The following is a 26,796-nucleotide window of genomic DNA, read 5'->3' on the forward strand; positions in this document are numbered from 1 at the left end:
GTTGCGGTGACTGACGTACGCGTCGCGCATGCGCAGTGGACTAGGAAGCGTCCGTCAGGCTTCTTGGTTGTTTTCGCTCAGTCTGAGGAGCTGAGCTCGACAGGTAAGAGACTTTCTGGCTATACTTTCTCTCCACTACTAAACACAGCAAACACAGCAACAACGAGACGTGTTTAACAAACCTGAGCGTTTTAAATAGCCACAGTCAACACGGTTAAGTGGATTTAAACCATTATTTGTTCGTCGCTGTAACTTAAATCGTCGTGCAGATTGTTTCCACAGTGGATTTCCTTGTATAACAAATCAGTTTCTCAATGATGTTATCAATAATGAGTGTAAAAGGCGTCAAAAATAAGAATATGTGTATATTTTAGTGGTTTTAAAAGCGACAGAATAGATGTGTTGTTCGCTAGTTTAAGTGAAAAGTGACGATAGCTTCAGCTGCAACTAACTCAGGATTGTGACATAAGTGAACAGTCGGTGTAAAAAAAAAAAAACCGTCGCGGAAGTTGATAGAGTTTGTAGTTCATTTCTTATTTGAATAGATAAATATCAACAAGTAAGATCAGTACAAGAGTATAACCGAGTCATTCGGTCAGTTTTTGATTACTCATGTAAGATTACTCTGTATCAAACCCTCCTCGTGCCTGCAGCCTGAGGGAGTGACTTTCCCACTTAGTGATGGTGACACATACTGTGTCATCATGCAATCTGAGGTAATCGACCGTTTCTTTACAACAGTGTTCAATAGGAGACAACACTAGACACATTGACAGACAGAAGGCATTGCATTACAGTGAAGTAACCTCTGTGTGTCCATGTCTCCTTGGAGGGCAAAGGTCAACCCTCCTCACACACTTGGCTGGTCCTGAATATGTGGAAACTGATGTAGCCTACACACTGTGCACGTTTGGCTTAACATGTGACTGATTGAAAGACTGCAGGGTGTCTAAATTGATTACTTATTAAGAAAGCAGTGAAAGTCTTGATTAGTTATTTAGGTTATTTATTTAATCAAAGAAATGTAAAAATGTTGCTTCTAATCCTCTGTTATTCCAGTTTTTGACAGTGGGGTGAACAAAACCAGACATGTGAAAATGCTACATGAAACTCTCACAACTTGTGATTTCTTTTCTATGATAGACTATGATATATAATGAAAACCTCTGCCAGTTGCAGCCCTTGTGTAGACGATAGTTTGATTTCTCCAGTGAGAATTGTACATAAAGGTTGTTAATCAGTGTTATTCGTATTATACTATTATATTATTATTACTTAGTTAAATTGAGGACACTAAGCATTTAGGGATTGCATCAAGCAAATTAAAAAAAAGCTTTTAGCTTCGTAAAACTGAATATTTTTCCATTTTGGATGATTGGTTGGACAAAACCTTGTCACATTTTTACATTTAATTGATTGATTAATCCAAAAAAACAAACAAATTTGCCAGTTGCAGCTCTTGTGTGGACAATATCAGTTTTTACTTCCCTAGTAAGAAGTGAATTTAAAAGGTAGAGAAGCTGGGGTTTATTATTGTCACTATATAGCCTAATAACTGTACAGGGAACTCTGCTGCCATAAATCAGTCATCGACCTCTCTCCTCCCTCGCTCCATCTTTCCCTCCTGTCCTCCCTTCCCTGCCCTACATTTTCACGGCCATTGTTTTCTCTGAGCTTCTGCTTTTTAAATACAGCTGACCTGGTAGTTCCACTGAAGCATCGCTCCAAATCATAAACGGTTATAAACGCCTGAACGGTCACAGAAAGTGGTCGTATACATCTGACCGGCCTTTAGCTATATACACTATTATTTTACATTTGTTTTGTTCGGAGCAGTTACGTAATAGACCAGATGGTTGTTTAAAAAACAAACAAAAACAAAACAGCTATAGGCTGATTAGCTCAACATCTATCTTTGTTTTCCCATGGAGTCCTACCTTTCTGTCGTGTCCTCTTCCATAGGCAGCCCAGGCAGTAATATCCATCAAATTATTTTCCTCCTCTTCCTCTTCCTCCTTCTCCTAAGTTAGGTCAACCAATGAAGGATTTTCCAGCGTTGGCGACGGAGCGTGAGAGCTGGAGAGTCCCTTCATCTCTGATGGCCCAGAGAGCTGTGGTCAAGCCCAGAAAGAGTGTGGACGATCAGTTTGTGTGTGTGCGTTTTCATGGCCCAACGTGTTTGAATAGCCCTGTCCGAGCCTTTCAGAAACTGCTGGTCTGGCTGTCATGTGCAGCGCAAGTGGGGAAGTATGAATTCAGTGTGACAGGGAGGCTGTTGCATACATGTATAGCGTGAGATAGAGGAAGCATTAGTGTGTGGCTGAATATACTAGGGCTCTCTCATAGATTGCTATATTTCAAATCCTAGCTCAGGGACAGAGCGGACGAGAGCGCTGTCATCTCTGATAACCACTCATCTCAGGATAAATCGACTGTACGAACTTTTGGAGCTGCCTCTCGTTTTCTTTCACCAGAGCTAACAAAATAGCTTTCACAGCCATGGGCAGATGTGGGGGGGTAGGGTAGGGTAGGGTAGAATAGGATAGGATAGGCTATGTAGAGCCTTGAGAGGCAGCCAGTCAGGCATTATGTTGATTAGAGAATAGAAGTTCCTGTGGTGGACATGATGGAGGTAAAGTTTCTCGAGACTTGCTCCTGAGTTCCTGTGGCGGGAGAAGCCGTTGTAGTGTTGGCGTATGGCAGAGGGAAGGTCCAGGGAGCACAGCCTGGTTGGGAAGGGACATCTGCATCCTTCTCTGTGGGTAAGACATGAGACTGGTGATGTAATGGGTTTCATTCATTGTTTAGTTCAGGTGTTAGATGGTTCCTCACTGGTTTTGTAGATGTTGTATTAGATTTAAGGCATAAAATCCAAAAACTGTAGGTTTCTGCTTTGTTTTATGCAGAATCTGGGTTTATGCGTATTTCTGTAAAGTTACAAGTCAACATACTTGTTTCTAAATGACAATCTGTCCATCTCAATGCAGGTAGAAACTTGTACACAATGGGGTTTTGTGTGCGGCCTTTGGCAAAATTTCTTGACTTCTTGTCTTGCTAAAGCCACTTGTTGCAAGACTTCAGTTGTTGTTCCACACAAACTTCTAGGTAACTCGTTGTCACTTGAGCCTCATCTTCCTCCCCAGCTGCCGACCTTTCGCCCATTATTCAAGCCTGGAGGTCAGATTTCGAAAGGTTGATATTGTTTAGTCAACACATTAGAAGTAACCTAGTTCTGTGGAGAGTTCACGTTAAGTCTGAAGTTCCTCTGGTTTCTGAATGTGCTACGTCAAGCATTTGTACTGACTTGATGTTGTATTTGCTCGGTTTTCTTTCTTGAATATGATTTTGATTTGTTTATTAGACAACCACTGTAACGAGACGCTCAAAATCTTAAATAGGAGTTTGTGTTTTTAATTATAAATCAATGGCATTATTATTGAATATTGCTGACACTGTGGAAAGGAGTCGAAGGATCAAACTGCAGACTTGGAAGAAACACTGACTGCAGACACTTTTTCCTTTCTCTGTGTCACACCGCTGGGCCTCACTGCTCTCGCTTCTTGTTTTTTTTATTTGTTTGTTCCCAGTCCCAAACCATGAATATTGTGGGCCAGTTAGCGGAGACGGTGTTTGTGACTGTGAAGGAGCTTTACCGTGGCCTGAACCCCGCCACTCTCACCGGAGGGATCGATGTCATTGTGGTTCGACAGCCTGATGGATCGTTCCAGTGTTCTCCCTTCCACGTCCGCTTTGGCAAACTCGGCGTGCTGCGCTCCAAGGAGAAAATCGTGAGTCCTTCGATTCTTTCAGCTCCTCTTGTTGCTTCTTGGACGGTTTGTTTCGCTCTGAGACACATAATGTTCACTCACTGTTGTGCTTGTAGGTGGACATTGAGATAAATGGCGAATCGGTTGACCTGCACATGAAGCTGGGGGACAATGGAGAAGCTTTTTTTGTGGAAGAAAATGAAAACATGGAGGTAACTTGATCAGAATTAATGATAAATTATCATTATTTATTTGACATTTCCTTCGTAACTCCTTTTTCTGTTCACCCCGCTCAGTCCCAGGTACCGGCCTATCTCTGCACCTCCCCAATTACTATCGAGGTTACCGAGGACATAGACGAGGCGCTTGAGGGATCCTCCTCTGTCGCCGGGTCTGGAGCTCGCAGGAAGAAACGCCGCCGCAAACGTATCCGCTCCGATAATCACCTGAGAGACGACAACTCTTCGTCAGACGAGCGAGAAAAAGAGAAGGAGTGTGAGAGAGGAGAAAACGGTCAGACAGGACAGGAGAGTCCCGCTGAACATGAGCTTCTCTCTCCGTTACACGTCAGGTCAGTGAATTTGCTTTTTAATTATGCTCGATTCTTTATATTTACTTCTGCTTAAGAGCTGGGTAAAGAAACACTCTCTAAGAAAATTGTAGAAAAGCAGCAGTGATTTGTTCTTGTATTCAATGACTCCTCCAACTGGCTCTAGCTAAATCCTAAATCATACCATATGTCTTCTTGTCTTATCTTCTTCACATCCACTTCACTTTCAGAAACCACTGACACATCCAGGCTAAACTCACTGGTAACACTTTATAATAAGTACACACTATTAAAGCAGAAGTAAGCAGAATTTTTGTGTTAATATAAGTCTTAAATAGTTATATCTTCCGACAGCAATCACTTATATAGAGTGTTTGGTCTGAAACACGGGTCTGTCAGTCACTCTGCTCTGCTGTAAGCCGAGGAGAAAACTTTCCTTGTATCCTACAACCTTTATCCAATGAGGAGAGAGAACGGCATAAAGGGCTGTGTGTGCAGCCAAGGGATGCGCGTAAATGTGGTGACGTAGGGACGAAGACCAATAGATCCATGACGAGGGCGGGGGCTGCTAACTCCATCGGCTGACAAGAAGACTGTTCACTGTTTTTCCGACCTGTGAAGTCGTACCAGTTCGATCTGGTGCGAGTTCACGGGTCGGAAGTTACGAGTGGCCGTTATAGTGCACTTTCACAGGCAACAGGTCGGAAAAACACGAGTTACGGGTTGCCTGGAACGCTACAAAGTCGTAAGTCGTGACTTGAAGCCGTAACTTACGGATTCAAAAGCCTGCCTGGAACACATCATTAGCCAAAACGACCGGATCGCTTACTTCTGCTTTAAGCATGAGGAAAAGCTTTAAATACTTAATTCATCATTTATAACACATGAATAGTCATTAGTATGTAGTTTATAAATACAGTTAGTGCTTATCAACGATGAGTAAAACATTTTTAACAGTGTTTATAAATGAAGAATTCAGTATTTATTAATGCTTAGCTAATTAATAGTGTGTACTTATTATAAAGTGTTACCAACTCACCAGTTAAACGGTTCAAACTCTTTCTTTCCTCTGCTGTATTTGTCACTTATTCTCTATGTTGTTAGTAAAGACATGATCCCACAGATGCATGTGGCAACGATGCGTTCAAAGCACCGTGCTTTAAATAGATTTTTATTGTTGCTGATGTTGTAATATTTTAATAAATATGTCGTAGCAAATTCAGCATTTCACTCTGTGAGGGACAGCCCCCTGCCAGAACAAAACAATCAGCATAAAGCAGCTTCAAACTGTGATGATGTTGATTCTCGGTGGCATCGTCAACACTGCAGCTAAAACAAAAACCTTCTTCTCATTTGTGTTGAAGTAAATCGGTGTACTACTCGCTGTCTGAGGAGCCAAACGAGGAGTCGGCGAGTCCCCAGACCAGAGACTCTCATCCACACTCCGACGGAGAGCACTCACCCTCAGAAAGGTGAGAGAAGGTTTTTATTTATTTCTCTCTGAGCTGTTTTATTCGCACGCAGTTGGATGAACTCACACTGTGTCTCTCTCCCTTTCTCAGCAGTGTCTTTTACAGTCGGCCGTCTTCTCCTAAGAGCGACTCTGAGCTGATGGTTAAACCCCAGGAGTCCTCCGGGCCTCAGATGCAGTGGCACTGGGGAGGTTTTCCCACGGTATGGCAAACACACACACACACACACACACAGACACTCACACACTTCACTTGCTGCTGTAGCTGTGAGCTTGTCAGGCTGACACACTCTCTGCTCCTCCTTCACAGCTGTGTCAATCAGAGAGGACACCGGTGGAGTCACAGCACATCTCTCACTCAGGGAGTTCTCATTTCCGCACCATCGAGAGACAGGACTCCTTTGATATGGGCTTGGAACCCGTGATCAGCTGTGGCAGAGTGGGTAGCGTCACAGTGGTCAGACCACAGCCAAGGACTCACTCCTTAGACCTCGGAGGCCACGCCGTCCAAACCACTCCTTTATCCCACGAGAGGAACTCTCACATTGCCCATTCGACCCCCAGCGACCTCTTCAAGTCGTGTGAAACATCACTGAGGGCGGACGTGGACTTGACACAAACACCAGAGTCCACATCAGGGGAGAACGAGAACAAAGTCTCATCTTCTTGTTCTACTAGTCTAATTAACGGCACTGATAGCAAAGAAAGCAGAGCCGGCGTTGAGGAAGTTAGCACTTTGACTGATACAGTTAGTACAATCAAATCAGATGACACAGTTGCAGGTAGCACAGAATCATCATCAGATCAACAGCAGCAGGGAGGGTTGTCCGATCCGGGTGAACAGGGCTCGACCGGCAGTGCCCCCGTCAGCGAGGGCGATAGTGGGATAGACCCCTGTGCCGAAGGAGGGGAAGAAGATGGCGCATCAAAAGCTGAAGTCGGAGACTCTTCTGATGCAGCTGCCAAAGGAGAGCAACAGGGCAAGAAGAAAGGTGGCTGTTCTTTCTTTTAAAGGGATAGTTTAACATTTTGGCATATTGGCCCATTGCCATAATCGCTACAGTCATAGCAGTAGTAGGTTCGTTACCTTTATTTGTTGGTGTAAGCTATTTTTAGAACGGCGGAGCAGAGCCATGAGCTACTCAGAGCTACGCTACGGAGGCTCATGGGATTTCTTGGTTTCCCTCATCAAACTCATCAAATACACAATCCGTAACGTTCTGTTATTATCTCATAGTGTGGTGAATGTGCAGGTCACAACTTGTCCACCAGAACGTTTTGGAGTTGTTGGATTGTGTATTTGATGAGTTTGCTGAGGGAAACCAAGAAATCCCATGAGCCTCTGTAGTGTAGCTCTGAGCAGCTCCCGGCTCTGCTCCGCCGTTCTAAAAATAGCTTGCACCGACAATTAAAGGTAACAAACCTACTACTGCTATGACTAAAGGGATTATTATGGCAATGGGACAATTTGCCAAAATGTTGAACTATCCCTTTAATAACATTTTTCCAAACTCATTTTATGTCACCGTTCAACAATTGTTTTAATGTGTCTTTCTGCCGTAGGAAAACGAAATCACCATCTTGGACCAACGGATATTTACTTGGATGATCTGACCTCACTGGACCCAGAGGTGGCTGCCCTCTACTTCCCCAAAAGGTCAGACGACATTTACTATGAACAACTTATTCGTCTTTATTAAAACCATAAAATCATAAATCCATAAAAATTGTGTGGCTTTTGAAAAATTACAAATTAATCGAAAGGCATATACTGTATTTAGTAATGGTACGACTTGCCAGAATGTGTCCATAGTGATTGATTTCCATTGAAACTGCCCAGTAGCGCAGTAATCTCTATTAAATATTTCTTTATAATGGAGAATAACTGGAGTAAAATGACTTGGTGGTCCTGCAGTGAGACGGACGGAGCATCGCAGCAAGCAGCAGAGCAGGGCTCGGGCTCGGGGAGTCAGTCGCCTCAGTCCGTGGGCAGCGGAGCCATGGACAGCGGCACAGAGTACCTGTCTGATTCCACCTCCTACAGCATGGACGTCAGCATGTCCCTCTGTGGACAGGAGGGGGACACCAGCCAAATCACCAAAGGTAAACTTGGTTTTCTGTGTTTGCATGTAGATGAGGGAGTGGAGGAAGAGTTTTAGCTTGAAGTTAAATCAGTTCTGCATATTGTTTTTTTTTTGTTTAAACTCCAGAGAAGTTTATGGAGCACATTGTGACCTACCAGGATTTTGTCAGCAACCCCGGGATCATTGAGGATCCGAGTCTAGTCATCCGCATCAATTCCAAGTAAGATAAAAATAAATATTTGTGTTTTTTGTTTTTCTTTAGATAATAACTCAACGACTTTTTCTCCATGACTGCTCATCAACTGTCTTTCATGCTTCACAGCTATTATAACTGGGCAGTTGCTGCTCCCATGGTGCTGTCAATGACAACTTTCCAGAAAAACCTGCCCAAGGTATTTAACTGTTTATAAACCTGAGCACAATAATTACTAATCAGACTTCCTTAAAGGGATAGTTCAACAAGACAGAGTTGTTTTCGAGGTAAATTCAGAGACTGCTTGCTGAAAAACTGTCCCGACAGGAACAAGCATCAGCTGTTTTTCATGGATTTACCTCTAAAACAACTCTGTCTCGTAACGTTCTGTTATTATCTCATAGCGTGGTGAATGTGCAGGTCACAACTTGTCTACGAGAGCGTTTTGGAGTTTTTGGATTGTGTATTTGATGAGTTTGATGAGGGAAACCAAGAAATCCCATTAGCCTCCATAGCGTAGCTCTGAGCAGCTCATGGCTCTGCTCCGCCGTTCTAAAAATAGCTTGCACCGACAATTAAAGGTAACGAACCTACTGCTATGACTATAGGGATTATGGCAATGGGCCAATTTGCTAAAATGTTGAACTATCCCTAGGTATAAGACAGATAAGGTCATCGTTAGGTGGTGACTGATGACAGGATTAATATATAATCATTAGTTTCTTTCTGTGTGTGTGTCATATAGAGTACGATAGAGCGTCTGGTGAAGGACAAGATGCCCAAGAAGTCTGGAGGCTGGTGGTTCTCCTGGAGGAGAAGAGACATGGATAATAACCAGGTAGGTATTTTAGTAGGAATTTCTAGTAATGGTTATTAATTAACTGTGATGGTGCACCAGCGTGGATAATTACACACAATAATCCCTCCATTGAGTTTAACAGTGTTTTTCAGGAGGGGCCTTGTTAGTTGGCGCCGTTCTTGAGGCTGGTACAGATGGAAGCGATTAAGGGATTAGATCAGAAGCAACTGGACTCTGCATGGTCTTAAAAAATGTTGATGATAATGTAACTTCTTGTTTTTCAGCAGAAACAGTCGAAGGAGGAGCAAGAGGAGCCACTGGCCGACGTTTCCTCCGCAGTAACGTAAGTCACCGATCTGAAACAAGTTAATAAACCTTATAAAATGCCTCTTTTGTTTCAGTTGAACTACTTTCAGCTGGTGCTGCTGATCTCCAGCTGTGTCACTGCTTTCTGCTGGTTCAGTGTGATGAAGTACATTCAGTCTGGCTGCTAGAAACACTCAGACTGCCAGTGTATTTTTTTTTCATCTGTATTTTGTTTGTTTGGTCGTTATGATGCCCGTAAATGGGGTACTGCATGTACAAATGACAAAAATAAGGAATTAAATATAACCACTAGTGGGAACAAAAGAAAAAATGTGCATCTGGGAATTAGTGGTGATGTCACAGGCCATGCCAACTTTTATTAGCTTCGCCAAAATGTAGAGTTTTGTTTTTACTTTAACAACATTTACTGATTTTTTCTTTTACTAAGGATCCTCTGTTGACAAAGTAAAAGTAAAGAAAAATACTTATTTCAATGGATTCTTCATGCAGCTACACAGCTACCTCATATGGACGCTAAAGCACTAAAAATAATGAACTTCAGGGAAATGATTATAATATTGCTACTATTTTTTGTTTGTTTTTAATGAAAAGACATATTTTCTCTTTCAATTTGAACGTCATTATCACAGTGTAGTTTAGCATTTGGCCTCTAGGGTACGCCAAAGCTTCATCTATCAGTACATTACCCAATAAACACTGTCTGTATTCTTAGAAAACACTTAAAAACAGCTGTTCACACATTGTAATGATGATACATTTTGATTAACCATGTCAACATTTGACAAAGTTAAAGCCTTAGTTACCTGATGGTCAGTAAATGATGCTTACAGATATATTTTTTTTTACAAATGTACAAATCACTAAAGAGCAACAGTTGTCTGTGTTTCTGAGTTATTAATAAATCAGACTCTTAAAAAGGAGATATAAATAAGTGTGAATCATGTATGTTGTCTCACCAGAGCCACACTGGACGACATCGAGAGTGATGAGGCAGCCGGTCTTGGACGAAAAGCCATCCTCCCCTCCAGCCAATCGACAGAAACCCTCAACGCCACTCAGTGTATCAGCCAGATGTACCGCAAATCGCTGCGGCTGACCACGGAACAGATTGTAAAATATGCTCTCCTGATCACTACAAAACAACATTTGCTCTGCTAACAAATGTATTTAGAGGTTAACACCTCCCTGTCCCTCTCTTAGGGGCGCTTGAACCTGCGTGACGGAGCCAACAAGGTGGTGTTCAGTGTCACCACGCAATACCAGGGCACCTGTCGCTGTGAGGCCGCCATCTACCTGTGGAACTGGGACGACCGAGTCATCATATCAGACATAGACGGCACCATTACCAAGTAAAAACAACAACTGCATTTCTTTGCCATCTGTGCACTGTGTTTAGTCCAATACACAACAATTCATGCAAAAACAGGCACTGTAAGACATTGTTTTATGTTTTTGTTCCGTCTCTTGCAGGTCGGATGCTCTGGGTCATATTCTACCTCAGTTTGGAAAAGACTGGACACACAAAGGCATCGCCAAACTCTACCACAAAATCCACCAGTATGTGAAATTGCGTCTTTGAAAAAAACAAAAAACAACATGATAGTGTTTAATTTGCCTTCTCTAGTATTCTTCCTTCTCTACCATTTTATTTGGCTGAACTCTCCCTCTCATTACTCACAGCATAACAAACAGATCTGATCTCAGCTCTCCTGCTGCTGATTTCATTCTGATGTCATCCTAGCTGCAGCTGACTGTCTAATCTGCGCTGCCACATGTTTCCCCGTTTGCGCTTTTAGAGCGAGTCCAGCTGTTCAGTTAATTGGAAAAAGATTGAATTCCAATTGAAGTGCTAATATTTTGTCACACGGATCTGGAGGAACAGGATACGCCGCATATATGTTATTGAACGAGTAATGCTGCAGGTCAGCGCAAATACAAGCAAACTGGAAAAAACACATTTGCATTTCATTGAACTAAAATGCAAATGTGGTTATTGCTCTCCCTGCAGAAATGGATACAAGTTCCTGTATTGTTCAGCGCGGGCCATAGGGATGGCCGCCATCACTAAGGACTACCTGCAGTGGGTCAATGACAGAGGCACCGTGCTTCCTAAAGGTCCTGTCCTGTTGGCTCCCAGCAGCCTCTTCTCAGCACTACACAGGTAACAAACACCTACGACTCATCTGCTTTACAGCCAGTGTTCAACTAGCATGATGTGTGCATGCTCTGGGATGTTCAGTTTCATGCACATAATTGATTATGATTAGAGGTTGAATATGGAGAATGTTTATTAAAAGCCATATTTTTTCAAAAATGATAAATTCACGGGGCGTTTAAAGGCGTGCAGAATACAAGTATTGCTTTTCCATAAAAAATTATATTTACCGTAGTCTGAATTAATTAATTTGAGAAATTTTGACGGGTTCGACAATGACTTCCTGTTTACATCGTACCAGCCAGTAGCCGCCACTTCTCTGTTGTTTTGCTCGTCACCCTCCTCCTGGTCGTGTGCATTTGTTTACAATGAAGCCTTTTATAATCAATCAGTGGATCGATGGATTGTCATATACAGGTTACCATGTGTGTATTTGTGTAGTCTCATCTGTCATAAACAAGAGATTATGGTTTACGGGGCGTGTTAGTGTCGCAGACTTGTGGTGCCACCGAGATGAGAGCTGTGACACCGGGCCAGAGGCTCTGATCGCAGGTTTGGTTTTCAGCCACAATGTGGAAGGCAGAGAGCCTCCACTCTCCTCGTCTATCTAACATCACAATTAGTCCAAAGCTGTTTAATGAAGGTAAAAATGAAACATGAGGTAAATATCCTGCATAGTTCTTCTCCTCTGTGCTCCTCTGATCAGTGCGGCATCCCTAGCAGCGGTCTGGCAACCAACTGCTGGAATATTTTTTCTGTTGTTGCAAGTCCTATCTTGATCAATAGATGGTGGTATTCTGCTCATTCTCCATATTTAACCTTTAACAGAGTGTAGATTTCTCACCCATCAAATATCTCATTAATAGTCACTGATGCTTCTCAGCTACTGCGCTTAATTAAGACAATAACTGTTCATCCTAACCTGTGCAGAGAGGTGATTGAGAAGAAGCCGGAGGTGTTTAAAATCGCCTGTCTCAGTGACATCAGGGACCTGTTCAACCCACAGCGACAGCCGTTCTACGCAGCCTTCGGCAACAGGACTAATGTAAGCAAGGCTGCAGCAGCAAGTCTATTTTAAGTCAAGGTTTTTTTCCTGGTACTAAGTTGCACGGTTTGGTGTGTTGTGGTCTTAGTCTGTAGAAAAATAAAATAATGAATGAAAGTAAAGAGGTACATATTTGTGTTTTCATCAGGTATGAGAGATGTTTGTTGATATAAAAGTAACACTGGCTAATGGTTTATGATGTTAAGTGCTGTCATAGCCAAACAATCCTTACAGTGTACATAGATACTGCAGAGGTTGTATCCAACGTGCTCTGCAATATGTAACTGAGTTGCTCTTGGCTTTTCCAGGATGCTTATGCCTATAAGCAGGTGGGAGTGCCTGACACCAGGATATTTACTGTCAACCCAAAAGGCGAGCTAATCCAGGAGAAAACTAGAGGCAACAAGTCTTCGTAAGTTTGAGGAGAAAGATGGAATATATTCACATTTTCACATTTTTATTTACAAGTTCAGCTGATTTTAAGTGTGTGTGTGTGTGTTTGTGTTTTTCAGATACAACCACCTCAGTGAACTGGTGGAACATTTCTTCCCAGAGCTCTGTGCCGAGGGCGGTGCCTCCTCAGCTTTCCAATGTCCAGAATACAGCAGCTTCTCCTACTGGAAGGCACCTCTGCCAGAGCTGGACCTGGATGCACTACTGTAGACACACATACACACATACACACACACACGTCCTAAGGCAGGGAGGGACAGAGAATAACGTCATATACTTGTTCTCTTTCTCTTTCTTTCATTTCCCAGAAGGTATCTCAGATGTTTCTTTTTCCCAGCATGCCTGATTATTGCCTTTGATAGACCTGCCCACTGTAGAGCACTGTGTTATGAGCCCGCTGGATAAACTGGAACATAAAGAGGCACGTGTCCCTTTATTTTCAAAGACAGAGCCACGTTAAATCATAATATGCATGGACTCTGCATAAGTGCATAAACCATTATGCATTCATCTCAGTGTCCTTACACTGACTACACCCGACAGATTACAGTGAACATGGGAACAAATGGACTGAGAAGACATAAAACTGTGTCTGTTTTTTTAATTACTGTGCTCACCAGTCATTCCAAAGTATGAATTTCAGCAGTGTATTAGTACGATAGCGCTTAACACTGTTGCACATTTCAGCTCAAAGCATGGACCAAATTAAATTTATTTGTACAGAAATAGTGACATTAAGCTGTATTAGAAAAATATTAAGTGATGCCTAATCTCCTGCAAATGCCAAAACTGTGTAACTACCATTGCCTGCTTTCTGTGACATGACATGGAAATCTTTCAGTGCGCTGCTGCTGCTGCTTAGTTGCCATGATGTGACCAACTGAAACCGCTACAAGGCAAACCTATTATCCTTCATAATAGGAGATTATTGACAGCAGAGAATGTCTTTGGATTTGAGTTTGACCCTAATAAGTGTGAGACAGCTGGAGTTTGCCCTGATCTGTGTAGAGCGCCGAGTGTTTTTTAAAATAAGATTAGTCTGAAGACTGAAAACTCTGGACGGTACGCAAGAATGTTAGATGTTATAACTGAGTCAAAGCAGTTATAAAGTATAATATAATTTTTTTTCCTAGTACATTGGGCCCTGCAATTACAAGTGAATATGAGCGTAAGATGATCATTGTGGAATTACACAAAAGCACATTTAACATTGTCTTCCTTTGAGGTACTGCATCACCAAGTGTAGAAATGTTTGTACACTACAGGAATGAAGAGCTGGGTCAGACTGACTGTGACTTTTACTCCAGATGCGTAAACAATTGGTGATTTAGCCCGACGCTGTGCCTTTATCCTTCAATGACACTGTTATATTTATTATTTTTGCATATATATTTCATCATCCAACTGTGTGGAGATGGATTTACTCTTTAAACTAAACGTACTGTATAGAAATATAAATGATATTAAAACATCAAAGCTGTTTCTCTGTCCTTTATTTTTAAAGTAATTTGTGTGCTGTTGATATTTTTTTTTTTTTTTTTTACAGTGCACACGTTTATTTTCCCATTGCTCACAGTATTATGTATATTATAACGTTAAAATATTATAAATATAACCAGTAAAATACAATGGTGATATAGCAGCTCTGATAGTATGATTTTTAGCTACTATATTAAATATAGTGGGCAGTGTTTTATAGACACTTAGATGAAGCCGCAGCCTGAAACATGACAACATTTCTGAGAGACTGGTTTGTTTATGAAGGGAGAGGCGTTGACTAATCTGATCGCTCGTCCCTGCGTCAGTGCATATTTATTGGCTTCCACCTGAACAGGAAGAGTCCACACAAGAGTACAAGGTAAGTGTCAGAGACTTCTCGCACGTCTTATTCTGTGTTTTTAATGAAAAAACTAAACAGCTCAACTTATTTTGTCATGTGTAAACAATTATGCTTCTGCGTCTTTGCGCGCGGGGGAAGGAAATGATGCGCACTCGCTAATGCATGATAATGTAACACTGATTATTATCAAAAAGGCAAAGTCATAATAACTGAAATCAAATCTACTGTATACCCAGAAGCAGAGTCTGGTTCATTACACTGGAAGCTGGCGCGTGCAGCTCCTGTTCCCTGGAAATCGAAACTTAAGTAAACAGACGCACCAACATTTGGCGACGCAGGAATATGTTTGACCTTGTTTTGGTTTCTCCGCCTCTCCTATCCTCCAGAAACATTTTTGCTTCTACTAAAGTTCCTCATCCAAAACAGGCAACATTTCATGTAAAAGTAGCCTGCCCTGTACATTTACACGAGGCATACTGTATTTTGTTTGATACACGTGCAGTATTTCCTGTATAGTAGCGTTAGTAACTTCCTGGTGTTTCCTGAGGCAACGAGGGAATTACATTGTCTCACTCCGTACTGCATAATAAAGATTTTAAAACAACATTAAGCCAATTTTGTTGTGAAATTAACAGAAAATTATGACACTAAATAATAAAATAATAAATATAGTAAATTCCAAAATGTTATAATACTTGTATATTATTTATATTTAAGTTTGACTCTGAATTGTGTGTGTTTTCCAGCACCTGCCACCATGTCACTGAGTGGGACTGAAGGAATCGGTCATGCAGAAGCTCTGGTTCTGGAGCTGACCTGTCCGATCTGCTTGCAGATCTACTCCGAGCCAGTTTCTCCTCCTTGTGGTCATACGTACTGCTTCGCCTGCCTTCAGACCATGGGCGAAGGCCTTGACCAACACAGTTGCCCTGAGTGCCAGGCAGTCTATCAGGGGCCCACAGACCTTGTGAAGAGCCTCAAACTGTGCAGCCTACTGGAGACATATAAAGCCACAGCCGGGAAAATCAGCCCCACTGCAGACCCCTCTGGTGTCGGCCATGTAGCAGTCAAGAGTCATGATGGCTCTGTTACAGAAAAATCAAACACAAAATGCCACCAGGACTTAGGAACATACCAAAGCAGTGGCAAAAGCAAACTGGAAATGGATGAACCTAAATTCAGACTGGCATCTCAAGTCACAGAGTTGAACCTGAAGTTGGAGATGGCAGAGGGAGTTCTGAAGAAAGAGAAGGAGCAGGAGTCAGAGGTGGCCACTGCTAATGCACAGCTGAGGGAGAAAGCAACCACACTGTTAGAGCAGATAAAGGATTTGGCACAGAGCTACAGTGAGCAGGTGAGGCAGATGATTGAGGAAGAGTTAGGTCCAGGCGAGGCCGCTGTGGTCAGCCGAGTCAGTCGAGCCTCGGAGCTGACGAAGCAGCTGAGGCAGGCCATGCTGAGAGCCGAGTCCCTGTTGACTGAGGAAGATGAGACTGCGTTCAGCAACGAGCTCCAGAGTCTACAGCCGGACATTGAGGAGCTGATGGCAAAACCAGTGGGAGAAGAAGAGGAGAACCACGTTGAAACAAAAATCTGCCCCGCACGAGTCTGTCCCAAGCTGGAGATCATGAACGCAGAGATGAGGGAAAGACTCGGAGAAGCTCAGCGCTGCCTTCGGAACACACTCAACCCCTCGGAGGTGACCTTTGACCCAGAAACAGCCCATCCCAACCTCATTCTCTCAGAGGACTTGAAAACAGTGACTTTCAGTGCTAAGAAACAGCCCTATCCGGCCTCTCCTCGGAGATTCACCAGCTTCTTCCAGGTCCTCAGCAACCAGAGCTTCTCCGAGGGTGACCACAGCTGGGAGGTGGAGATGGAGGGCTCTCCGTGGATCATCGGTGTGTGTTATAGTAGGAAGCTGGAACGTAGCGGGCTGCCGTCTGCGTTGGAAAGCAGCCGGAGCTCCTGGTGTCTGATGTGGCACAACAACCTGCTGACAGCCTTCGAGCAGAGTCACAATGTGCCGCTGAAGAGGACCACAGTGTCACGGAGGCTGGAGATCAAACTGAGCTTCAAGACCCACAGGCTGAGCTTCTACAACATCAGCCCCGTCAGCGGGAAGACTCACGTGTACACGTTCAAAGCCAACCTGACCGAACCAGTGCACCTGGCATACAGGATGATGTCAGGGGACCCAAAGGCACGCTTCATTATTTATTCATAATCTAATAACAAAGTTGAGATAGGCTCTAATTTCCTCCTACCTTGACACAATTCCAGTGTGCATTGAACATAATACTCAAATACAGTGGTCAGCATAATATCCACATGTCATTACTTTGTCTTGGTGTAAAGCTTCAAACAAACCAAAGAGCACAATATTGAAAAATGTTATGTTTAGAATGTTTTTCTGCCTCCATCAAACAAATAAAGATACTCACAAAATTCCATGTATTGCAAGCTTCATAAAATGTTGACGTCTAGTTGACAATGAATGTACATTGGACTGTCATAATGTGTATTTTAAATAAATCTTAAAAACTGGTGCATTAGCCCTTAACTTCTTCCCTGTCAAGTTTTTTCTATCTATCTATCTATCTATCTATCTATCTATCTATCTATCTATCTATCTATCTATCTATCTATCTATCTATCTATCTATCTATCTATCTATCTATCTATCTATCTATCATTTTTACATACAGCATGAGAAAACAGCAACACTAACATACGTCACGGTTACGTCATGATCTCGTGTCATCTCGCGAGAGTTGCTCCGCTTGTTTGGCGAGTGTCAGCTGACCGTATGGGGGAAATTTCTTAACGAAACTATCTAGTTCAGTACAGCCATGTCCCGTATTAGTGATCGATTTGTTGATCGATTACAGTGTGTATAACAGCGTGTATCGCAGGTGCTGGACTTATATTGTTTCTAAAAAACAATTTACAACGAGTTGCACCTTCGGAACCGAGTCTTCTGAATCGGTAAGATATCATTTTTTTGTGGATAATTTGTAGCTCGGGTCAGCGTCGTTGCACTTGCACTAGATCACGTTTGTTTTGATGCTAAACCTGAGCATAGTCGGCTTGCCTCCAGTTTTATCAGCAGGACATGTTTATCGTCAGCACTGCCACCATCACCGCGTTTGTTTTGAGTGGAAATAGACGAAGAGTATCATTTTTAATTCACATTTATATTATCTTCTCCCGACGAGCGCTAGCAGGTTTGAAGTACGTTAGCAGCGTTAGCTAACGCCTGTAATTCCCCTTTACGGACTAAACTGGAAGTGTTTCGTTAAACCTTATGAAATAATGTTTTTTAAAGATAAGTTATGATTATTTTATTGAAAACCATTTTGCCACTGTAGTATTATAGTAATATATTATGTCTTGGCAGCTTTCTAATTGTTGAGGAGGCGTTAAGTAAATGCTAATAGGATTAGGATAGTTTTAACGATGGTAAACTTTAACTTCACACCACACATGGCTCGTATCGCAGCCGCTCTCGTTACATAATGTTTGTCTTAAAGTGGAGAAAGCTGAGGGCAGACAGCGGCCCTGGCCTGGCCCCAACAATTATTAAACAACTCCATATGTTTTCTCTCCTTTTTAAATTCCTGGTTGGGGCAGCAGCACAGGTGTTTTGTTGTGCTTTGTTATATCACGACTGAGTTAAAGTTACACTAGAATTGCTCCCTTTCTCCAGTCCACCATTCATAAACGAAACTTCCGTGTAAATTAGAAACTCCATACTAGTGTTGTCTCAAGACCATCTAAGATAAGACCAAGACCAAAGCAATGCGAGACCATTTTCAAGACCATTATTGTATTCAGTAACAGTGCTCATAATAATCATGTGGGTTGATATTTACATTATTCCTTGGCTGAAAAGAAAATATAACTTCATATAAAGGCTATACCATATTTAATGGAAACAAAGTTTGGTTTGAACACAATAACACAGCAGAAGCACACAAGCTGCTAAAGTCTTTCCCAGTTTTTCATGGTGGATAGATGGTTATACTTATTGTATACTCTTTTGTAGAACACATTTTAATTACCGTATCTTAAAGTTATTGAATTTCATAAAGCAAAGTGAGCGAGTGACAGAGAGAGACATTTGTGGTTAGAAAAAGAAGAAGATGTCACTGTGGCAGCTGTGGTCTTGAGAAAAAATCCTGCTTGACTGGGACCGAGACAAGTAAAAATGTAAGACCAAGACCTTGAAAATATGGTCTCAAGTCCGGTCTCCAGCACACTACTCCATACCGTACTTCTTTTAAATGAGAAGTAAGATGTCTGCCTTGGGTCAATAAAGAACCAGTTTAATTAATAACAGACTTAATCAGGTTCTTGTTTTTTTTTTCCTCAGGCTCTGACACCATGCTAGCCACAGTGACTGCTGTGGTTAGGTTTACTCAGTACAATGGCAGTATTTCACCATCACCTCTGGAGAACACATCAGCATTCCCAACCTGGAAACCTGACTCTGGAGCCAACATCACCAGGCCTCACAAATGTCTGCAAGTTCTGTATGACGACATTGGAGAGTCCAGGTAATCAGCAGGATACTGCAGAGGAAACCGTTTCAGTTCATGCAGAAATGCGAAGTGGAAATAACTGTGCAATGCAAAATGTATTTTCATGTCTCAGAAAGTTCTGCATTGTTGCCCTAACTGTCATTTCTCTGTCTTAGGGTCCGGTTCTGGGACATTTTACTACTAGTTCCTAATGTGGCCTTCTTTGTATTCCTGATGTGGAAGCTGCCCTCGGCCAGGGCAAAGATCCGACTCACCTCCAGCCCCATCTTCGTCACCTTTTACTTGCTGGTACGACACACGTTACAGAGACCACAACATACAGTACTGTAGCTTGACATCATGCTGCACACTCAGTAGATATGGTAGCACTTGTGTTTATCTTGATCAGAATAAAAACTTGAGCATCTGCACATTTTACTGTGTCAGTGATCCGCATAAAATCAGTTTGGACGATGCACCTGTTAAAGCCTTTAGCTCTCACTTTCTTTTCTCAAACGCCAAAGACAAGTGACCTTGTTGAATGTCTTGCTGATAAGGTTGTTTCTTGTTTACTGTTCTGCCTTATAATCTGTTCCCGCTCAGTGGCAGGTGCTTACTCTTTGTTTCCAAAATTTACTGCATCTCCTCTCTATTTGTGTTATCGTTCCAGTGATGGTAATCTGACAAGAAAAACTCTAGCTCTGCAGTGCCTCACCAGGCAATAAAGAAACTCTGTTCATTATGTGTCACTCGTGTTAACTAATTCTGCACTTGTATTTCTTAGGTTTTTGTTGTTGCAGCAGTTGGAATCACCCGGGCAATAGTGTCCATGACTGTCAGTGCATCCAGTGCTGCCACCATCATAGACAAAGTAAGAAAGTGCTTCAATAATGCTTTTTTTTGGGTTGTTCATCTGTTGATTCAAATGTGAACAACACTTTGTATTTTCACTGTTTATTTATAAATGCATCTATTTTTAAACCGTGGAGGAACTGTGTATACTTTTCTCTTTCTGTCACTGGAAACATCAGCTGTGCTCATCACAAGATGTTCATGTCTACTGTAAACAACAGAGAAAAGTGCACAGCTTTTCATTTGGAGGAACAGATAATTTAGGGGAAAATTGGTTTTCACTGTGGCATACCAGTTTGAATGGTCTAGGAATGTATTTCCTGGAGTTTAATGGTATAAAATCTTTAATATTCATGTAGTTTTTGATATGATTGCATCTTTGCAGAATAAATATTTCACTCATACTAAAGTAGCAGTCACCACATTTTGTCACAGGGCAAATCTCTTTACCCAGAGGGCGTGTTAGAGACTGCAGCATGACTTTGCAAAGCTTTCATGTCTTAAAGTGAAAGCCTGGCTGACATTCCTCACATACCAGACAGATCCCTATGGAGTTCACAGAGATGCTCCTACTGTTCCCATGGTACACTCACTGTCATGGTTGTAATGTAGAAAAGACAGAAATTGATTGCATAACACTGTGGAGTCTGTGTCACATGACTTGTAAAGTTGTGTATATGTTTTGTTTCAGTATGTGTAAGCAACACATCTGGTCACAGTAGAACCTCATGATGTTTTTTGTCTCTTTAGGTGCTGTGGGAGATCACCCGTTTCTTCTTGTTGGCTATCGAGCTCAGCGTTATCATCCTGGGACTGGCTTTCGGTTAGTTTGCGGTGCTGGTTTCAGTTCTCGTTTATAAAACAATCCATGTAGTGTGTTTTCCCGTTTTTACATCACATGCCTGTTACAGTATGTTCAGCACGTTACCCACTGTATATTTATATAACTGCAGTCTGTGCTGTTTTTGTTTTTTTCAGTCATATCTCTTTCCTTATTTTACAGGTCACCTTGAGAGCAAGTCCAGTATCAAGCGTGTGCTGGCTATCACTGCTGTGCTGGCTCTGGGCTACTCCATCACACAGGTAATGGCAGATGACGGGAGTTACACTTTTATTAGATATGAGATGACAACATTGCACTGCAGAACATTTCTGGGAAGTTGACATTATGCAGTTTATTCGATTAAAACGGATAATAAATTGTTTTAGGGCACACTAGAGATCCTTTATCCAGACAGTCACCTCTCTGCGGAGGACTTCAACATCTACGGCCATGGAGGACGACACTTCTGGTTGGCCAGTTCCTGCTTCTTCTTCCTGGTCAGTAACCTGTAGCTCTGCAGCAATAGCAATAAGAGCAAAAGGATAAAACTCTTAAGATCAGGGATGCAAACAGCGCGCCGAAAAGCGAAACTCGCTTTTTTCATGACCAATTAGGTGACTTGTGTGAATCGTTCAGATCCGAAGAGTTTTTGTTTTTGAGTTGGGGGGGGTCTCAGCGTCTCAGCTGGGGTCAGTAAAATGTTTTTCTAACAGGCTGACAGTGACAATCACGTGAAACTGAGGCTAACTCATTCATGGTCTCTGATTATACTGGTAACAGCCTTCCTATTCACCTCCAATGTAGACGCGACGTGGGCGCTCGTTACCCAAAGCGGCGCGTATCCGCGTGCAGTCGGTGCGACGGCGCCGCCGTTTCCCCCCCCGTGCATGTCCGTTGCTGTGTCAGGCAGGTGTCTCCCACGGAGCTCTGCTCCGTTTCAGAGGTGAAGGAGAGACGTCGCCTCCGCGATGTAGGATGTGTTCAATTAAAGTGAAACTAACACATTATATAGACCTATATGTCCATACACTGAATGAAACATCCATCCATCCATCCATCCATTGTCCGCCGCTTATCCGGAATCGGGTCGCGGGGGCAGCAGTCGGAGCAGGGATCCCCAGACTTCCCTCTCCCCGGAAACTTCCTCCAGCTCTTCCGGGGGGACCCCAAGGCGTTCCCAGGCCAGCCGAGTGACATCCCATGTCTTTTATTTATTCAGTTTATTTTAATAGTAATAATTATGACTAACATCAGTGAAGACCTAAAATTCAGTATCTCCAGTATCTTAGTCTTAAAAAGTCTAAAATTTGAAAATCTAAATTTTAGGCCTTAAAATGTCTTAAATTTGTTGAAATATTGTGTTCAAGTCTTAAATAATTTTAGACAGGTCTTAAATTTTCTTATGCCCACCATGGGTGAGCATTTCACTCGCATTTGCCCCTAAAAAAAAAAAAAAAAAAAATACATTTGTGAACCAGGAAAATCACAAAAAGAAAGAGCACAACCTGCGATTGGTCAAAAACTACAAATCCCACAATTATCTGGCCTCAACAATAACAGTAGGAGTGTAAGTAAGGGAGAGTGGAGCTGTAGGTGAAAAGAGGAAACAACGCCACGTCTGGTCCTGTTCTATGTTGTTCGTTCACACCGTCACCGTTTATTCGTTACGTCCGCGGTGTAAAAGGCCGTGACGCAAAGACGCGATTAGGCGCGAGACGCGGTATACGCGACTTTTTTTTTTTTGCGACGCAATACACGCGATTCTTTTTGGGCGACGGGACCTTCGCGTCTTCGTCCTTTTCATCGAGGAACGCTTTTTTTTCGCTCGAGTTGTGACGCGCGACCAAACGCGAGATACGCGATTTATCGCTCCTTTTGACACGTGTCAAAAAAAAAAATTCACGAGCCCGCCAACAACTTTTTTTTCTTTTTTCAAAGGAGGTTCAACTGGACTTAGTTAGTTGTCTAGGAAGACGTTTCACTTCTCATCCAAGAGGCTTCATCAGTTCATGTAGCATCTGACCAGGCTGAGACTGGTCCAACTAACTGGTGTGGAGACTCAGTATAAGTCCAGTTGCTTTCGATTTAACCTCCTTTGAAATACTATGACCTGGACAAATGAGAATATGCACAGGCCTACAACAACATTTCTGCTCTCACCAACCATGGTTGAGGTCACAACGCTGCTGTAGCTGCTCTGGAAGTCCGAGACACGTCTGAGGCCAATAACGAGAACGTGACGCACAGTATACTGTTATGAGACACATTATGAATCCCAACTGTCTTTTTTTTTCACTCAATACTTGGTTGGGGTTGAACTACTGGAAATTGACTTTTCTGTGATATTGTTAATGGTGATCATTTTGACCCCTATTTTGCAGGTGTACTCTTTGATTGTGATTTTGCCTAAAACTCCACTGAGGGAGAGGATATCTCTGCCATGTAAGTTACAGATTCGAGTGCAATTAAGAACAGAAATTAGATTTGATGAGTTAAAAGATGAGTATTATACTGTATGTCATGTAACTGATCAATGGAAACTTTGCACTTCTGCTAACGTCTTTCTTATCACTGCATGATGCCATATAAATGACAGCACCTGCTCTCTGTAGTTCATTAATGTTTGTTTTACTTACCCTGTTTAGCGAAGCGGAGTTTCTATGTGTACGCTGCGATCCTGTCTTTGCTGAACCTTGTCCAGGGGCTGGGCAGCGCTCTGCTCTGTGCTGGAGTCATAGAGGGACTCTGGTCAGTATTATGATGTCTCATGAACCCTGTGTGCGGTTTATTTAATCAATCAATTGTTACCACATAACTATGGCTATTTCTGTGTTAAATTTTTAAAGAGAAATATGAGTGGAGTGACGTTTTTGGATTAAGAGCAGTTCTGGTTTTTAAACATTAACGTTTATGTTGGACACGCTGTTGTGGAATTGGTCTGTTATTGTGGTAGAGATTAGGTGATTAGGTTTAGGTGAGAGTATAAGGACATTTTTACAGCAGCAACCAGTTGATTGGGCTCTTGTGTTGTGTTGTGTTGATTTCTGAGGGGACTAATTAATTTTGCACTGTCTTCATTTTGTTTTCTGTGATCCAGCTGTGTGGATGTCACCACCTTCCTGTATTTCTCCGCATTTGCACCGCTCATCTACGTCACATTCCTCAAAGGCTTCTTTGGGTTTGTATAGAAAGAATATCACAAAATATACAGAATACCTTATATATGCACTTATAATACACTTGAGCTACTTTCTTCATTTTATTTTATTTCTTTCTTCTCTTCCACAGTTCAGAGCCCAAGATCCTGTTCTCCTACAAGTCACAGGTGGATGAGCCGGATGAGAGTGATGTCCACCTTCCCCCCACTGTTGCTACGACACTTGGACGCAAGGAGCTGACTGACCAGGGCCTGTTTTACTCCTCCACCCAGATTGATGGCTCTGGCCCCAGCAGCTCTCGCATGGTGGGAGCATACCTGGATGATGTGGCCTCTGGACCCTATGGATCCAGCAGCATCAACAGCATTGAAGCCGAACGCTGGCGGCCTGTGAATGCGTGAAAACGTGACGAGGAGAGATGGTTATCCAGCTGGGCTTCAGTGTTGTGCATGTGTAGTGTGTCAGGCAGGATGGTGGTGACCAGGTAGCAGGACTTCAAGGAAGGGTAATCTTGGTCTTTCTTTCAAGGCCACGATAAACAAACAAACAGGCGGACACCTAAGGAGAGACTTTTGCTGGCCGATTATCTGGAAAGACTGTGAATTTAGCGACTGCTTTTTGTAACACTGTTGCCAGAGTGCACTGCTGCTGTAGCTCCACGTCAGGAGTCCTGTCCCTCATTCTGGCCTCGGCAGGCAGACTCCATATTGAATTCTGTTTTGCGGGCTCTTCAGTGTGGGGGGCTTTTACCGACTCGTCTCAGCACATTTTTCTGTCATTCCAGCATCAACTGCTCAACCCTCAGTGATGAAGTTTTAGCCCCATTTTAAAAAACCCAAGTCTTAAAAAAATCGATCTAATATTCTTCTGATGACAACCCAACATCTGTCTGTACAGTACATTCCCACTACAGCCTTTGGGTAACAGCATCAGCAGCTCTACTGACTTTATCTGCTGCCTTGTACTAGATTTCTGACTCCACTGTCGCTGTGCCTCTTTATACAAGGCAAGGACTTGTGCTGTTTCATTTTCATAGGTGTACTTTTGTCTTCTGAGATAGGTGCTGTCTGTCCCGTCAATAAGTGAATGGTGTAAGCGTGATGTCTGTCACTGCAATATAATAAGGAAACCAGTAACCCCTAAATACAGGCACTGCATTAACCCTACAGATAAAAAACCACCTGTAAGACTCTTTGCTACCGGCCGAGACACGCGATCAGTTCTTGAACAATTCAAACAGCATCTCAGGCATAAGTGCTCCTCTTTTCATTTCTTTCTTTCCTCTTCTATTTATTTCCTGCATTTGCTTTGATTTTCTTCTTGTACTTTGATTTTCTTTTTGTACTGCGCATTAGCCATTCCTGCTCTTGAAAGCACATTTGTTGGCTTCAGAGTCATTGAGCAAATGCACCATTTGTGTGACCTGAACAACAAATGAGCAGAAATCTTCTTTGTTTATTCCAATTCAGACTTACGCTCATTTCATATCAGCACATCTAGCTCAGCTCTGCTTGCTATAAAAGGGTCGCTGCTGAAAAGTTGGGTTTTGAGTGTTTTGCTGCTAATCTGTTTCCTGTGTTGAGAGTTTTCATAAATGTTATTACAAGTGGCAAAATCTGACCAAAAAATATTGCTCACTTATATAGTATCAAATGTCGGCATTGATACAGCCACATTATAAAGATAATGACTTTGATTCCGTCTGTGCAAGACACGCTCTGGAAGTTATGTAAGTGGAATGAAATTTTGAGACAATATCATGCTGCAGAGAGAGAGAAAAAAAAATCCATTTTGATTTATTTCAGACTTGAGTTGTTTGCTTTTGCTTAACTCATAAAATCATACTTGCCATGCATAGTATTACTCCAATAGCATATTTGATTCTTTTGAACCATCTCACATTTACTTATGCCTACCAAGGAGATAAAATGGATGCAGGTTGTCCCCTAAAAATACTATATGTTTCATAGGAATGGATTACTCTGTTTAAGAAAGCAGTATTCATCAATAGTGCAGACCTATATGCAGAAAATATAGGCTTACATTTATTTTTTCACCATTGTAAAGTAACAAAACAGTAAAGAATTGAGTTGTTTCCCAGGAAGTACAGTATTTGTCCAAATCTCAAAAATAATTTATATACATAGTTGAGTGCTGGTGAACTCTGCTGTATCACTTGGAGTTAGAATAGTGATTGGGAAATCAGCTTGATGTTTGATAACACGAGTTCACAAGGTGCATTGTGATGCAACTGAAGTGCGCTCTTTGCATACACAAAATGTGTTTTGGCGAAATCATTTTTTGCAAATGATGTGTAAATTGCCTTTTTCTTTTTTATTTAAGTGCATTGATTGTATAATATCCAGCCTGTATTAATGCAATGTGGTGAGCATTCCATGAACTACAGAATAAACCATGGACTTTGATTTGGTTGTTTTAAGGGTGAGATGTTGAATATTTGGGATATATAGTGTGTTGAAGTTTTGGGATAGGACTCCACTGTGTGGTTTCTTGTGGAAACTACACTCTTGGGTTTTCTTTTCTTAATTTTAAAGGTATATTTCCCCTTGTGTGTTTATGACACAACTGTTTTAGCCTAAACACCACCAAACAGAAATCATATTATCTGTCCCAATCCCTCCTTATGTCGTATTTGTCACTAAAAAGCTAGTTGCTCGTGAAAACTACAACTCCCATCTACCCCTTGGCCACACAGCTGCACGGCCGTTACTCATTGGCTCCGAATTAATCCATCC

General features: G+C 42.2%; 3 protein-coding genes across 3 annotated transcripts; all 3 read left to right on the forward strand.

Annotated features, from left to right (window-relative positions):
• The first annotated feature begins 53 nt into the window (after positions 1 to 53).
• Positions 54 to 14,266, forward strand: LOC310986508 (phosphatidate phosphatase LPIN2). Its single transcript, XM_083972441.1, has 20 exons — positions 54 to 103; positions 3,588 to 3,788; positions 3,884 to 3,979; positions 4,064 to 4,338; positions 5,682 to 5,789; positions 5,880 to 5,991; positions 6,099 to 6,780; positions 7,352 to 7,445; positions 7,704 to 7,891; positions 7,999 to 8,092; positions 8,195 to 8,264; positions 8,811 to 8,903; positions 9,149 to 9,207; positions 10,151 to 10,301; positions 10,392 to 10,540; positions 10,662 to 10,748; positions 11,200 to 11,352; positions 12,277 to 12,391; positions 12,700 to 12,803; positions 12,904 to 14,266. Exons 2-20 carry the CDS (start codon positions 3,597 to 3,599, stop codon positions 13,052 to 13,054), a joined length of 2,973 nt encoding a protein of 990 aa, XP_083828567.1. The 5' UTR covers positions 54 to 103; positions 3,588 to 3,596; the 3' UTR covers positions 13,055 to 14,266.
• A 347-nt stretch (positions 14,267 to 14,613) lies between these two features.
• trim107 (tripartite motif containing 107) lies at positions 14,614 to 17,130 on the forward strand. Its single transcript, XM_083972442.1, has 2 exons — positions 14,614 to 14,702; positions 15,431 to 17,130. Exon 2 carries the CDS (start codon positions 15,442 to 15,444, stop codon positions 16,909 to 16,911), a length of 1,470 nt encoding a protein of 489 aa, XP_083828568.1. The 5' UTR covers positions 14,614 to 14,702; positions 15,431 to 15,441; the 3' UTR covers positions 16,912 to 17,130.
• A 368-nt stretch (positions 17,131 to 17,498) lies between these two features.
• Positions 17,499 to 26,466, forward strand: tpra1 (transmembrane protein, adipocyte asscociated 1). Its single transcript, XM_083971115.1, has 11 exons — positions 17,499 to 17,672; positions 19,060 to 19,243; positions 19,384 to 19,516; positions 19,992 to 20,078; positions 20,810 to 20,882; positions 21,063 to 21,142; positions 21,269 to 21,379; positions 23,264 to 23,324; positions 23,528 to 23,630; positions 23,980 to 24,060; positions 24,171 to 26,466. Exons 2-11 carry the CDS (start codon positions 19,071 to 19,073, stop codon positions 24,439 to 24,441), a joined length of 1,173 nt encoding a protein of 390 aa, XP_083827241.1. The 5' UTR covers positions 17,499 to 17,672; positions 19,060 to 19,070; the 3' UTR covers positions 24,442 to 26,466.
• The last annotated feature ends 330 nt before the right edge of the window (positions 26,467 to 26,796 follow it).

Source organism: Trachurus trachurus (assembly GCF_905171665.1).
Source record: "Trachurus trachurus genome assembly, chromosome: 5".
NCBI lineage: Eukaryota > Metazoa > Chordata > Actinopteri > Carangiformes > Carangidae > Trachurus > Trachurus trachurus.

Bases quoted from the DNA above. Each gene is read 5' to 3' on its own strand.
- tpra1 (XM_083971115.1), top strand. From the start codon at position 19,071: ATGCTAGCCACAGTGACTGCTGTGGTTAGGTTTACTCAGTACAATGGC. The intron at 20,883-21,062 runs GTTAGTTTGCGG...CTTATTTTACAG, and splicing joins CATCCTGGGACTGGCTTTCG to GTCACCTTGAGAGCAAGTCC. The intron at 21,380-23,263 runs GTCAGTAACCTG...CCTATTTTGCAG, and splicing joins GTTCCTGCTTCTTCTTCCTG to GTGTACTCTTTGATTGTGAT.
- LOC310986508 (XM_083972441.1), top strand. From the start codon at position 3,597: ATGAATATTGTGGGCCAGTTAGCGGAGACGGTGTTTGTGACTGTGAAG. The intron at 6,781-7,351 runs GTGGCTGTTCTT...TTTCTGCCGTAG, and splicing joins GCAACAGGGCAAGAAGAAAG to GAAAACGAAATCACCATCTT. The intron at 8,904-9,148 runs GTAGGTATTTTA...CTTGTTTTTCAG, and splicing joins GAGACATGGATAATAACCAG to CAGAAACAGTCGAAGGAGGA.
- trim107 (XM_083972442.1), top strand. From the start codon at position 15,442: ATGTCACTGAGTGGGACTGAAGGAATCGGTCATGCAGAAGCTCTGGTT.